The following is a 14,893-nucleotide window of genomic DNA, read 5'->3' as shown; positions in this document are numbered from 1 at the left end:
TGGCCGACTGCGCCTGCATGGACTGGTGGAATTACTGGCCCCCCAGCAGAGGATCCAGGCAGCCTGGGAAGATGGCAAGGGACAGATCAGCCTGAAGGGGGCTGGAGAAAGCCCCAGGTATGTATACATTTTTTCTATTAGTTAATCTCAGGTACACTTTAATATCCTTCCTGATCTTTTTACTGGTAAATACGTAAAACAGTTTGCCATGGACTGGAAGTACTACATTTGGCGCACAAACTACTAACTAAACACAAGATCATTGCAACTGTCCCTACATGTACAAAGGGGATCAAATGCGTGAATACGGTGCCCTTTGTATGAAAAGTGGCGCATCAAAGTTGTGCCTACGTTTGACAGAGTATGCAATGGATGGATAGATTCCCCTTAGACTAAACTAAATAATACATTTTAACCTATTTCTTTTCTCCGATGCTGGCACCATGGTATGGTGATCGCCTAATGGTTGGTGACTGACCTCCCTGGACTGATTTATGGCTTAATAACTTCTGCCAGGGCCGGGGCTACAATTAAGGCAAAGTAGGCAATTGCCCTAGGGCCCCATAGCCCGGGAGGGTCCTCCAAGCCTGCCCCTTCTTCACCATTTAAACATTTCATTCATCTGGACTGGCTTCCAGGTACCATTGGTTGGATAAGCAGCATTTAGGCAGGGGAAGGAGAAATGGCCTCCCCCAGAAGCAGCTCCAACACACCCTCCCGCTTGCACATATGCATAGCGATGCTATCGGAAGCGATAGTAAAACCCACCTGTCAGCACCACTGGGAACTTCTACAGGTCTTCTTCCAATTGCACAGTTCTGTGTCTCCTCTCTGATGCCACCTAGTGGCAACTATCATTACTGCACCACTGGAGGATACAGAGAGGAGATACGGAACTGTGCAACGAGGAGAAGACAACTAACGGTGCTGACAGGTGAGTTGTACTGTTGCTTCTTCTCTCATCACTCTGCACATGGGGGGACTACTTAAAACGGGGGGGGGGGGGAGGGACATCTGGCTATCTATACTTGGGGTAGACTACCTAATACCGGGTGTACAGCTGGCACATTATACTTGCGGGAGCTACCTAATCCTGGGAGGGCACATCTGGCTATTAGTGGTGGGGGGTACCTAATCCAGGGAGAGCACATCTGGCTATTAGTACTGGGGGAAGCTACCTAATCTTTGGGGGCTCATCTAGCTATCTGTACAGGGGTCATTACCTAATCCTTGGGGGCACATCTGAATATATATACTGGGGGGGGGGTTACATAATCCTTGGGAGCACATCTGGCTATATGGAGGGAGGCTATCTAATCCTGGGGGGGGACATCTGGTTATATATACTGGGGGCTACCTAATCCTGGTGGACACATCAGACTATCTATACTGGGGGCTACCTAATCTTTGGGGACAAATCTGGCTATCTCTATTGGAGGCTACTTAACCCTGGGGGGCACATATAACCAGGGCCGGGCCGAGGCATAGGCTAGAGAGGCTCCAGCCTCAGGGCGCAGTGTAGGAGGGGGCGCAGAATTCATTCAGCTGTCATTCCTAGTTGTGTTTGAAGCAGAAATAAATAAGAAAAGGGGATACACAGCAGTGACTGCAAGACAGATAACTAGAGATTAAGGTGTTGGGGAGGTTGTGGGCCCTGTGGCGCCTCTTAGTCTAATAGCAATCAGTGTGTGATGGCTGGGGTGGGAGGGATGGAGGGGCGCACTTTGGTGTCTCAGCCTTGGGTGCTGGAGGACCTTGTCCCGGCTCTGCATATAACTATCTTTATTGGGGGGAAGTACCTATGGCAGTGCAGTAATGGAAGCGGTCAGGTAGTGGCCAGGAGGTCCCCCAAGTTACTTTTGCCCTGGGGCCCCATTGGACTAGAATCGGCCCTGACTTCTGCTCAGGGTCGATTTACCATAAGGCATTGTAGGCACATGCCTACAGGCACCTGATAATGGAAAGGTGGCTCACACCCCTCCTCTAGCACCTACCTCCCTCCTTCCCTATGCAGAGTCCTGATGAGAGTATAAATGAGAGGTTACTCACCCTGCTCTCGGCATTCCACTAACGAGATCTCCCTTCAGTCAGGGTCACCTCTAGCTACTTAATACTGAGGTTCCTCTAGCTACCTAATACTAGAAGACACCTCTAGCTATTTAATATTGAGGGTACCTCTGGTTACCTAATACTAAGGGACACCTGTAGCTACCTATGACAGGCAAGGGAAGTAAGGCAGAAGTGACAGCAGGGACAGCCAGCACACTTGTGGTGCAGTTGAGTGGGGATTTGTAGGTTCATGGAGGGCAAACTCTAAGGTGCCAGGACATCTTCCCCCATTCCGTTAGATTGTAAGCTTACAGGGGCAGGACTCTCTCATCCTTTTGTGTTTTGGATTTTGTTACACATTTATTCATGCTAATTATGTCACTGTTATTACCGATTCTGTACTTTGTACTGATTCTGTATTTTGTACCAGCTCTGTATTTTGTATATTGGTGTATATCATTGTCTGTATTATTTTGTCACCATGTTTGTTTCTTACTTTGTACAGCGCCACAGAAAATGTTGGCGCTTTATAAATAATAATAATAATCTGTGCATGTAGTCTCCTGTGAGATAAATACGGGCCTGCTTCTGCAGAAACTGTTTTTTTTGTTCTTATAGTTACAAAGAGCTAGTCGAGTCTTGTTTGCAGTTCTCCTCTGTCTTTTTTTGTACCGCGTGTAATATCTGGAATATGCTCCCCTGTATTGCTATGTACTTCATTAAACTTGGCTTGCAGTAAAAAAAAAGTTTCACACAAATGTTGTATCTCTGCCACAATTCTGCAGCCAGCGAGTACAACCCACTCATCTGAATATCTACAGGTTATAGAGGGTGGGTGGGGGGGGGGGGGGCACACTAGTGCTGCTGTGTAATAAGCTTCCTGTCACCCTCACTGACTCTTCTCCTGGTGTATCACAGGCTGTGTGTGCAGATCTCTGTGTAGTGAGCTTCCTGCCCCTCTCACTGGCTCTTCTGGTGTATCACAGAGCAGGCTGTGTGTGCAGATCTCTGCCTGGCCCCACAGGTTATACATCTCTGAACAGTATATTGCAGTGCAGGTGTGAGATGAGAGGAGTGCGCAGTGTGATGGTGACAGTGTGCCAGCAGGATGGAGCAGATACAACTTACATTCTATCTGCAGGAAAAGATCTGGAGAGGCCAGGAGAGCAGACAGGCAGCTCACAGCCCACTGGTGAGTAGACAGAGGCTGCTCAGCTAACTGGGACACTATTAGGGGGGGTGGAAGTGGTTGGTGTCTTGTACCAAGCGCTGCAAAAGTCTGGGCATCACCATAGGCACCCAATAAAAAGCAGGCGCGGGGCCTATTCAAAATGCAGCTACAAATAGTGAGTGCTTGCTACGGGGGGGGGGGGGGGGGGGGTGTTACGCATATATGGGGTGGAAGGGGGTTAGTGGTGCTATTGGTCAAGGTCAGGCATCGAAGAGGGGATGGCTAGGGTTCAGATCAGGGGAGGGATCTTGACAAAGCGGAGGACTGCGATACGTGTAGAGGGGCGACGGGGAGGGGGGGGGGAGGGTTTAGTCGGGGGTCAGGGGGATGGGCTACGGCGAGTCTCCTGGTCATCTACTAATCACTCACAGGTAATAGTGCTTTTATATTGGCTTATTACCTATCTGTACATTGCGTCATGAACTTTGGACTGTGATTTGATATAATACCAATTAGACCCCTCACATGCTATTGTGTTGTTTTGTTGTTTTTTAATTTTAAATTTTTTTTTGAGTTTTTTAATTGGTTTTGTTCCTCAATAAAAGTATATTTGATTATTCTAGCTGCCGGTTTTAGATACATTCTATTTTTATTGTTTAGTTTCCAATATGGATGCCTTGTCTTTATATATAAAGAAGAAGAGGCTTCTGTTTGAGAATAGGGTTAGGTTTAGCTGTAAATGGTACCGGAATTTTACTATCGTTATTAGCACTTTAAAAAACTAGAGCACTGTATCAGTAAATTTATCGAAATTCTGCTATCGGCTATTTCTGGCCGCCAAACTTTCCAGGCGATCTTTTTGCATGTATGCTTTGTGCCATGTTAACTTTTGAATCAGGATACAATTAATTGGCTAACTGTAAAAGATAAAGTAGAAGTAAGTAAGTGAGTAACTGTTATCAGGGTGACAGATCGGGGAGGGGGGGAATCTTTAACCCACAATGGCCTCGATTCATAAAGCATCACCGCATGGGGTAATGCAGAAAACAGGTGATTTTACCGAGCAGTTAGGAAAATGTCACTTCATAAAGGCTGTTACCACATGAAAAGCTGAAATTACAGAGCAGTGAGGTAAAATACCGCCTTGTGCGGCAAATACCTCAACACATGTCAGTAAATGTCAATTCATAAAGACTAGAACATGCAGTAAAGCCCAGAAACGTATGCGGTGATTACCGGCAGCTCTGGTGTGTCGGAAAGTGTGCGGAGCCGTGACTCACAGAAGCAGAGAGGGATAACCTATGGCTAACAGAAGAAGAGAGCCAATAGAAACAGCCCCTGTCTCCTTCAAGTCCCGCTGATCGGATGCTGATAGGAAGCGATAGCTTCTCGGGAGGAACAAGCTTTTCTACCCCCCCCCCCTTTCCCCAGAAGCTGAGGACAGAGAGAGATTGCAGAGCAAAAGAGGTTTCCCCTGCAGCCCTTCAGACTTTTAACCCTTTAGGTTCCTTTTTGAAGATGCAGAGGAGCAAGTGAAGAAATCACCTAAGCGTGGCATGTTTAACGTTTCTTGGAGCTCATCTAAGCTGTGGCAATAAAATGTTAAGAAAGACTAATGGACAGATTCAGAGAGAGCGGAGGCAGTATAACAAACATGTACATGGCAAAGGGATGTCGGGGATGCCTCTTACTGTTGTAATGCTGTCACTGCATGGAACAGCACAGAGACACTCCACACTCTTCTGCTGTTACCTAACAGGTTTTTGTCAAATGAAGTCCATTTTTCTGTAAATTACCAAACGTCTACTGCACCTGTGAACATTTTTATGAATTACCAAGCAAAAGTCTAAAAATACAAAATGTGGTATTTTACACTGTAAACTGGACTGTGAGTGCTTGTTTTTTATACTTGTTTATGATACAAATAAATCTTTAAGCGCAGTGCCAGCCCCGCCTCCTCTCTTCCTCAGCATTAATATTTAGTTTCACTTATCAACTATGTGGAAATTCCCCTCTAGATGTTTTGATAATGAGCAGCATAAAATGTCATGACGACCTGAAAGTCCCTAACCACAGGATGTATTTTAGTCTTATCTATCACAAACTTCCTCAGCTACAAGCAATTAGCATAAACTTGTTATTTTATATCTTTCCTTTACATATAGCACCTGGCCCCTGGAAACTGTAATGCTACATATGTATGCTTATACTTGTATAACCCTTTTGCACTTGCGCAGTCGAATCATGTTTACCTCACTCAATATTAGCTATATAATCCCTGCTTTCCCATTAAACGTCAGATAATTCTTTGATGCCATACAACTTGTGTGTGTTGTGTGATAAAATCCCTGGATCAACATCACTGGGCATTACCTAGTAATTATAGCCATGGATGTCTTTCAACGCAAGGAAAGCATCTAAGCCCCCTTTAAATTGAAAATTCCGATATAGTATTTATATATGTTAATTATATGTCCTCTGAGGTGTATTTTCTCTAGACTAAATAAACCCCTCTTGTTAAAGAGGAACTCCAGTGAACAGGGCCGCGCCTGGGCGGGTGCTGCGGGTGCATTGCACCCAGGCGCCTCTCTTTGTCAGGCGCCGCCCAGCCGCCGCTCACCCCCTCTGGCCGTCGCTCCCTCCCTCCCTCTAGCCACGTCCATTGGGCGAAGGGGGGCGTGGCACCCCAGATGACTGACACCCAAGGGGGTGTCGCCACGACCCCCCATGGTGGGGGAAGAGCAGATTATTTTCTGGTGAATGCTCCCCACATTGCGATTATTTTCTGGTGAATGCTCCTCACATATCGATTATTTTCAGGGAAATACTGCGCACCTAGCGATTATTTTCTGGTGAATGCTCCCCACATAGCGTTTATTTTCTGGTGATTGCTCCTCACATAGCGTTTATTTTCTGGTGAATGCTCCCCACATAGCGTTTATTTTCTGGGGAATGCCCCCACATTGTGATTATTTTCTGGTGAATGCTGCGCACATAACGATTATTTTCTGGTGAATGCTCCCCACATTGCGATTATTTTCTGGTGAATGCTCCCCACATAGCGTTTATTTTCTGGTGAATGCTGTGCACATAGCGTTTATTTTCTGGTGAATGCTCCCCACATAGCGATTATTTTATGGTGAATGCTCCCCACATAGCGTTTATTTTCTGGTGAATGCTGTGCACATAGCGTTTATTTTCTGGTGAATGCTCCCCACATAGCGTTTATTTTCTGGTGATTGCTCCCCACACAGCGTTTATTTTCTGGTGATTGCTCCCCACATAGCGTTTTTTTTCTGGTGAATGCTCCCCACATAGCGTTTATTTTCTGGTGAATGCTCCCCACATAGCGTTTATTTTCTGGTGAATGCCTGATTCACAAAGCGGTGCCGCGGAATCGCGACAAATTACGCGCGCGCAAAAGTCCGCGATCGCGCGAATCGCGGCAAATTGCGCGCGCAAAAGTCCGCGAAAAAGTTTGCACCGCTTTGTGAATCAGGCCCATAGTGTTTATTTTCTGGTGAATGCTCCCCACATAGCGTTTATTTTCTGGTGATTGCTCCCCACATAGCGATTCTTTTCTGGTGAATGCTGCCCACATAATGATTATGGACATGGGTGTGGTTATGTGGTTGGGTGCAGTTAATTTAACCACTCCCATAGGCACCAGAGAAAATCTTGCACTCAGGTGCCAGGCACCCCAGGCTCACCCCTGCCAGTGAATATAATGTAATAAAAAAGTGCTTTTTTTATTTTATAGTGCATTTATACATAATTATTGCAGTTTTACAATAATTATGTATAAATGATTTAGTCAGTGTTTGCCAATTGTAAAATCTTTCCTCTCCCTGATTTACATTCTGACATGTATCACATGGTGACATTTTTACTGCTGGCAGGTGATGTCAGTGGAAGGAGATGCTGCTTGCTTTTTGGCAACACCTGTAAACAGTTATTTCCCACAATGCAATGTGGTTCACAGACAGGAAACTGCCAGGACCATGGTTCTCACAGTTTCCTGTGGGAGAGATTTCACCACAAAATCAGCCATACAGAGCCCCCTGATAATCCATTTGTGAAAAGGAATAGATTTCTCATGTAAAAGGGGGTATTAGCTACTGATTGGGATGAAGGTCAATTCTTGGTCACGGTTTCTGTTTAAAGGGAACCAGAGACGAAGGAGTCTTAAATATGGAAAAAGATTTTATACATACCTGGGGCTTCCTCCAGCCCCATCCGCATGGATCGCTCCCACGCCACCTTTTTCCACTGCCTTTATTTGTCAGTACCGGGTCCCGTCACTTCCGCTGGACATGGCCAGTTTTCCGCATCCACAGGGACTCCCTCCGTCTCTTTACTCATGCGCCTGCGCAGTACGGCGCTTGCGTCGACTGGCCCTGACTGGCCGAAATGACGGGACCCGGTACCAGCGGATAGAGGCAGCGGAGAAAGGCAGCGTGGGAGCGATCCAGGCTGATGGGGCCCCAGGTATGTATAAATCTATTTATTCATTTGTCTCTGGTTCTCTTTAAAGGACTTAAGAGGCCAGTTTTACAAAAAAAGAAAAAAGTTAGATACCTGCATCAGTTCGCAAGGCACGGAGGACACCGTCCGCGCCCTCTGTGCCGTTTCGCCGGGTCCCCGCCGCTCAGTAGCCCCCCGAACGGCCCCCGACCGCACTGCCCGGGTCGGGCTCTCCAGCCTGCAGAAAGATGGCCGCCAGAGCTGGCCGCGGCTGCGCAGTCCGCATAGCCGCGAGTGCGGCTACGCAGCTCTAGGGCCAACCCCCGATCCACGTAACAAGCTGTTTCCTGTAGCGTGGATCGGGGGGTTGGCCTTAGAGTGTCCTCCGTGCCTTACAAACTGATGCAGGTATCTAACTTTTTTTTTTCTTCTGAAACTGGCCTCGTAAGTCCTTTAAGCTTCCTTAAAGCAACCCTCAAGCGAGTAACAAAAAAACAATAAAAAACCCTATGGAGGGGAGGCTTTGGATACCATAGAGCCTCACTCATCATCTCTTCATTCTCTCATTCCACCGCTGTCCCCATTTAAATTTTGCACCTTTGTTCTCAGAAGGCTTCAGAAGCACTCACATGCCCGAGTGCTTCTGAAAATGGGTGCATCCATACTGCGCATATGCAAGCCCGGACTCGCACATGCCCATTACGGATCAGCTCCTATTCAGAAGTACAAAGATGTATTCAACATGCAGGTCAAATAACCTCAGTGGAGGACAGTGATGGAAAAAGGGCATGGAGATAGGATAGGAATTCAGAGCCTTCGTAGGTGAGTATGTGACTCTTTTTTTTCCCTCCGAGAACACAGAGCACTGAATGGGTGGGGGAGAGCAAGTGAGATGGCTCTGAAAGGCGTTCCTCTCCTGCAAGGGACACCCTTGCACCCGACACCTTTTCTCTTCATGTCGGTAGATTGGGGGGGGGGTGCAGCAGGGCGCGGGGTACATGGAGAGCAGTGCAAAGGGGACACAGAGGCATGATGTTAGGCAGTGAACATGCCTCTGTGTCCCATTTAACTAAAAAATATCCACCTCGGATACACTTTAAAATAACATCCAAAGAGAGGGTAGAGAACGCCGGCACTGCTGTCAACTGCTTTATTGTGGTGTCAAATAGTTACATCATGCTGATCAATACAGTGAAAATAAATAGTATCACATACCGGAAAGTGTTGAGAAGCAGGGTGCGGTGGGTGCTGAGTGTGTAAGCCTTATGGCCATTTTGCGCAGTATGCGCTTCTACGGAGGTTGCCGACATACTTTCCGGTATGTGATACTATTTATTTTCTGTGTATTCATCAGCATTATGTAACTATTTGAAATCACACTAAAGCAGTTGACAGTCCCATTGGTTTCCTCCAGATCCACTCGGTTGTGCCCATCCAAAAGATTGCCGACTGCGCATGCACGAACTCAGCTGCATGTCTCCTGGATCACATTCATGTAGCTTGGAGCGCTCTGCACATGTTCATTGTAGTCTTTGCACAGTATCGCGTGACTGGTCCAGTTGGACCGGCAAGGAGGCACAACGGAGTGGATCGGGAGGCAGCCAAGGAACCTGTAAGGCTACAGGGGCTGAATGACCTTGTTCAGCCAACTAAGACCACTTCCTTATGAGCTGCTGGTATATTCACACTGCTTGTGGCTCCTGATTTGCCAGAACAATGTGAATATTAGTCTGTGTGTTTTGATGAGCACAGCTCACATGTTAGCATGCGCCTGTACTCCTTATCCACCCCCCTGACACACCCCCATCCAGCACCGATCAGCAGCTAGAAGCTGATGTAAGTCATTGTAGGTTACTTACCCTCCTTGTCAGGTCACTTCCCCTCCTTGTTCCTGCACTAAACAGCTCTCTCCTTCTTTAGACTCTTGTTTGTGCATTTACTTGGCCGTGGCTTGATGACATCATCAGCCGGGACTCGGCATTTGTGGACACTAGAGGGTGGCGGTAGGAGGAAGAGGAGGAGAGAGATGACCGCTGCAGGATCCAGGAGGGGGAGTATTTGCTTACACAGCTGCTTCCTTCCGTGGCCCTTACCTCAACGGTCATGAAGATCCTTGAAAAACTAGTCCTCACCCATCTGAAAAACTCCACTAACGCCCTCTTAGACCCACTTCAATTTGCATACAGGGCGAACAGGTCCGTAGAGGATGCCATCAACATCAGTCTGGCACACACTATGGAACATCTGGACAGACCCAACACCTATGCCAGGATCCTCTTCCTGGACTTTAGCTCAGCTTTCAATACGATCTGCCCGAACATCCTGTATAACAACTTAGGGCAACTTGGGGTTGATGGTAATCTCTGCACATGGATCAAGGACTTCCTCACAAACAGGACGCAACAGGTCAAACTTGGTAGCTGCCTCTCCCAAACGAGGACCACAAATACTGGCGCCCCCCAAGGCTGTGTACTGTCTCCGATCCTGTTTTCCCTGTACACAAACATATGCACCTCAACCGCTGACTGCGTTAAGGTAATTTAAATTTGCGGACGACACCACCATCCTTGGTCTCATCAGTGAGGAGGACGAACGCACCTACCGCAGTGAGATTGAGCGAATCTGCAACTGGTGCAAGGACAACATGCTTGTCCTAAACGCTGCAAAGACAGTCGAGTTGGTTATCGACTTCAGGAAACGCCCGCCCCCACTCAGCCCGGTATTCATCGAAGGCACTGAAGTCACCAGAGTATCAAGTGTTCGGTTTCTGGGCACTACCATCACCAACGACTTGAGATGGAGTGAAAACACCACTAAATGCCAAAAGAAGGTGCAGCAACGGCTGTTCTTCCTAAGACAACTCAGGAAGTTTGGGATGCCGCAGGAACTGTTATCAAGCTTCTACACTGCCACCATCGAGTCAATCCTGTGCTCATCTATCATCGTGTGGTATGGTGGAGCCACCACGAGCGACAGGTACAGACTTCAAAGAGTGATCAAGGCAGCGGAAAGAATCATTGGGTCACCCCTGCCACCTCTGGACCTCCTCCACGCATCCAGATTGAAAACAAGGGCATACAGGATCACAAATGGCCCGCACCATCCCGGCAGCCGCTTCTTCAACCGCATGCGCTCGGACCATTGTTTCAGAGCTATTTCCACCAAAACCTCCAGGCACAGGAACTCCTTTTTCCCCCAAGCAGTGTGCCTTCTGAACTCAAGTCACACACACAGAAAAACTAAATAGAACATCTGTGACCCAGGCCTAAATAAGTATGTACTTTTCCGTGGTTCCGCTCGGAGTTTTTGCACTACAATATCCTAAAGTCTTTGTCTGCACATGTTTTGCTTGCACTAAGTTGTTTTAATGTTCTTTTTCTGTTCGTCATTGCATGCTTTGCACTACTATGTTTTTGCCGCTTTGTACTATGCTCTATGCCGATGTGTACCACAAACAATTCCGAGTGTGGCAACTGCTGCACTTGGCGAAATAAATCTGATTCTGATTCTGATTCTAAATCTGATTCTGATTCCTGCTGCCGATCTCTGCAAGGAGGGGTACCAGGGGGACAGGGAACAAGACTACCAGAGATAAGAAGGGACACTACCAGGGGTCCGTTAAAGGAGAAGGAAGTACCACTAGACTAATGCTTAAACGGTAAGGGGGTAGCACTAGACTATCAGGAGACCCTGAAAGTGGTACCACTAGACCACCATAAAATCCTTAAAAGGGGAAGTGGTGGCACCACTAGACTGCCAGGGAATCCCTGAAAGGGGAAGGGGGCAGACCGCTAGACTACTACGGAAAGCTATTGGGGTGGAGCAGCCACTAGACTACCAGGGAACGGTGTGAGGAAAAGGGGGCACATTAGACAATCAAAAGGGGAAGGAGGGACCACTAGACTATCAGGGCCTACCATAAAGTGGAAGGTAGTGATCCCCCTGATAACTAGACTACATGGGAGCAATATACTTACATTGCAAGCTGGCAAGGGCAGGGCTCTTTCACCTTTTTTGTGTCTTGGAGTTTGTTGTACATTTTATTCATGTTACTTTTGTCACTGTACTTACCAGTTCGGTATTTTTTATTGATTCTGTGCTTTGTACCAGTTCTGTATTTTGAACATTGGTATATACCATTGTCTGTATTATTATGTATCCCATGTTTGTTTCTTTCTTTGTACAGCACCACGGGATATGTTGGCACTTCAAAAATCAATAAGAATAATAAAAGGGGGGGGGGGGTCACTAGACCTCAGGGAAAGGTCAGCTAGATCCCAAGGAAATATTTAAAGGACAACTGAAGTGAGAAGAACATTGAGGTTGCTTTATTTATGTCCTTTTCAGCTATACAAGTTTCCTGGCAGCCCTGCAGATTTTTTTGGCTGCAATAGAGTCTGAATAACACTAGAAACAAGCAGTGTCAGATCTGACAATAATATCAGAAACACTTGATCTTCTGCATGCATGTTCGGGGTCTATGGCTAAAAGAGGCAGAGGATCAGCAGGATAGCCAGGACACTGGTGCTGCTTAAAAGGAAATAAATAGCCTCCATATCCCACTCTCTTCAGTTGTCCTTTAAATAGTAGGTTAAACTACTAGTTCACTAGCACAGGGGGGATACTTATCTTTTCACAGACTTTCGCTGCTGGCTTCATTTGCACAATTGTTATGGAGATTTACTTTGAAGCATCAAATTCATTTGAAAAGTTGGGTTTGGTGGTTGTACTCTAAAATGCCCAACAGCTGCACACACTGCAATAAAAGTAGCGAGGAAACAAAAAGAAAAGGCAGATCTTATAGAGAGTTGTGTTGTATGTGATAAATGATTTGTTTTTTCTTCTGTTACAGCGGTTGTTACACGTTCCAAAAGAACTTCCAAGAAAACAGACAGCATGCCAGATTCCATCCATGGTGACCAGGAACCAGTCAAAGAGCAGAACGTGACATATGACAGTTTAGTGACATCAGATGAACAGGGTGACAGCAGCAATGAGTCAGAGTACAACCCCTCTAATGATGAGCTGGACTCCCACTCTGACACAGAGGAGCAAGAGCAAAAGACAACATCCAAAGGAAAGCCAAAGTTCTCCTGCAATGAGTGTGGGAAACATTTCATAAGAAGATCCCAACTAACTATCCATCAGAGACTTCATATGGGAGAGCAGCCCTATGAATGTTCAGAGTGTGGGAAACATTTCAATCGAAAACAAAATCTTCAGAGACATCAGCGTATCCACACTGGGGTGAAGCCACATCACTGTGATGAGTGTGGGAAGGCATTTCATTGTAAAAAAAGAGCTTATAACCCACCAGAGGTATCATACAGGAGAAAGGCCTTTCCAGTGTACTGAGTGTGGGAAAAGATATGCTACAAATTACATGCTCCATATACATAAACTATCCCACATGGAAGTCAAACCATTTTCATGTTCTGAGTGCACAAAAAGCTTCCCCACCAGAGCCCAACTACAAGGCCACCACCTGTGGGAAATGTTTGTCTTCAAGGTCATATCTCATCAGGCACCAGACAATCCATAGCAATAACACACACTTTAAGTGTTCCAAATGTGGAGAAGGTTTCCACTTTAAAAGTCATCTTAATCAACATGAGAAAGGTCACATGATTGTGACAATACAAGTGTGTCGTGAATGTAAGAAGGAGTTTTCCTCAAAGGCTGGTCTTCGTTTACACGAGAGAACTCACACAGGAGAAAAACTGTTTGAGTGCTGTGAATGTGGGAAAAGGTTTTCCTGTAAGTCTGCTCTTTTAAGGCATAAACGAAGTCACACAGGAGATAAAGAATTTCAGTGCCGTGAATGTGGGAAGTGGTTCTCCACTAAGTTTGGTCTTCAAGTACATGAGAGAAATCACGCAGGAGACAAACCGTTTCCATGTGCAGAATGTGGGAAATGTTTTGCTGCAAAAAACGCAATGAGGAGACATATGCTCATTCACACAGGTAACAAACACTTGGCCTGCTCAGAGTGTGGGAAGAAGTTTCATAGTAAGAGAAAGCTACATCATCACCTCTCTACTACTCATACTCAAGCATCCAGGCACAAAAATAAGGCCCAGATACAATTTCAATGTCCTTAATGTGGAATATCTTGTTTGGTGAAATCAAAATTCATAAACCATATAAGAGTCCACACTGGAGAGAAACCTTTCAGTTGTTCAGAGTGTGGGAAAGGTTTTCAAATAAAAGCACATCTGGCCACTCACCAGAGAATCCACACTGGAGTAAAGCCATACTCTAGCCCCATATGTGGAAAGTCTTTTGTTGACAATGGCAATTTGGAAAAGCACAAAATAATTCACACAGAAGAGAAGCCTTTTGAGTGTTCACAATGTGGGAAAGGTTTTAAGCAGAACAAGGAACTTGAGTCTCATCAGAAGATCCACACTGGTGAGAAAACGTTTGTGTACTCTGAATGTGGGAAGGCCTACAAAGATAAAGGAAACCTCGTCCTACACCAGGAAAACTACACCGGGGACAAACGTTTTGCCTGCTCCGAATATGAGAAGAGATTTTCTATAAACTCTCATCTTATCAAGCACAGGATGAGGCACATCGGTGAGAGATCTATTCCTTGTCTGGAGTGTGGCAAAACCTTTAAAGATAAGAGCTGTCTGGACAGATATCATCGGAGCCACACCGGAGAAAACCATATGAGTGTCCGGAGTGTGGAAAATTATTTTGGGATAGAGGGAACCTTCGAAGACATGAGAAAAAACACATAGCTCTTGACTCATAACTGTAAAAAGTCTGGGACATGCACCAAATAGACATGGACAGCCTTTCTGGGAGGGCGATTTTGTACTTGGAGGTTGCAAAAATGAAAATTTGATGTGTTGTTTAGAAATGCTAATTTTAAAATAAACCTGAATTACATTTCGAAATGTCTCTTGACACTCCCCCCACCGTAGAGCGAATATCATCAAGTGGCAACTGGGACATCATCCTTACTCCAGGTGCTTCTAATTCACTTCTCTAATTATGAGTACATCTATGCCCCACCCCCCAGTAGCTGGCATATTCAGAGGCGTGTCATGTCTGCGGCATTATATCAAGCATGTTGCTCTGCCACCTGCCAATACAGTAGAATCCCTTTATAGTACATTTCAATGGACCAGGAAAAGTAGTCTACTATATCAGAAGTTTACCATATCATAATAGGTCATACATAGTATATTTATACAAATG

At 46.0% G+C, this 14,893-nt stretch overlaps 1 protein-coding gene across 1 annotated transcript; it reads left to right on the top strand.

Moving 5' to 3' along the window:
• The first annotated feature begins 13,053 nt into the window (after nt 1–13,053).
• On the top strand, nt 13,054–14,430 carry LOC137536820 (oocyte zinc finger protein XlCOF6-like). The gene is made up of 2 exons (XM_068259016.1): nt 13,054–13,693; nt 13,835–14,430. Exons 1-2 carry the CDS (start codon nt 13,054–13,056, stop codon nt 14,428–14,430), a joined length of 1,236 nt encoding a protein of 411 aa, XP_068115117.1.
• Nucleotides 14,431–14,893: the final 463 nt, after the last annotated feature.

The sequence above is a fragment of the Hyperolius riggenbachi genome, chromosome 10 (genome assembly GCF_040937935.1).
Source record: "Hyperolius riggenbachi isolate aHypRig1 chromosome 10, aHypRig1.pri, whole genome shotgun sequence".
Taxonomy (NCBI): Eukaryota; Metazoa; Chordata; class Amphibia; order Anura; family Hyperoliidae; genus Hyperolius; species Hyperolius riggenbachi.
The sequence above is the reverse complement of the archived record's forward strand: the minus strand, read 5'-3'. Positions and strand labels throughout refer to the sequence as shown.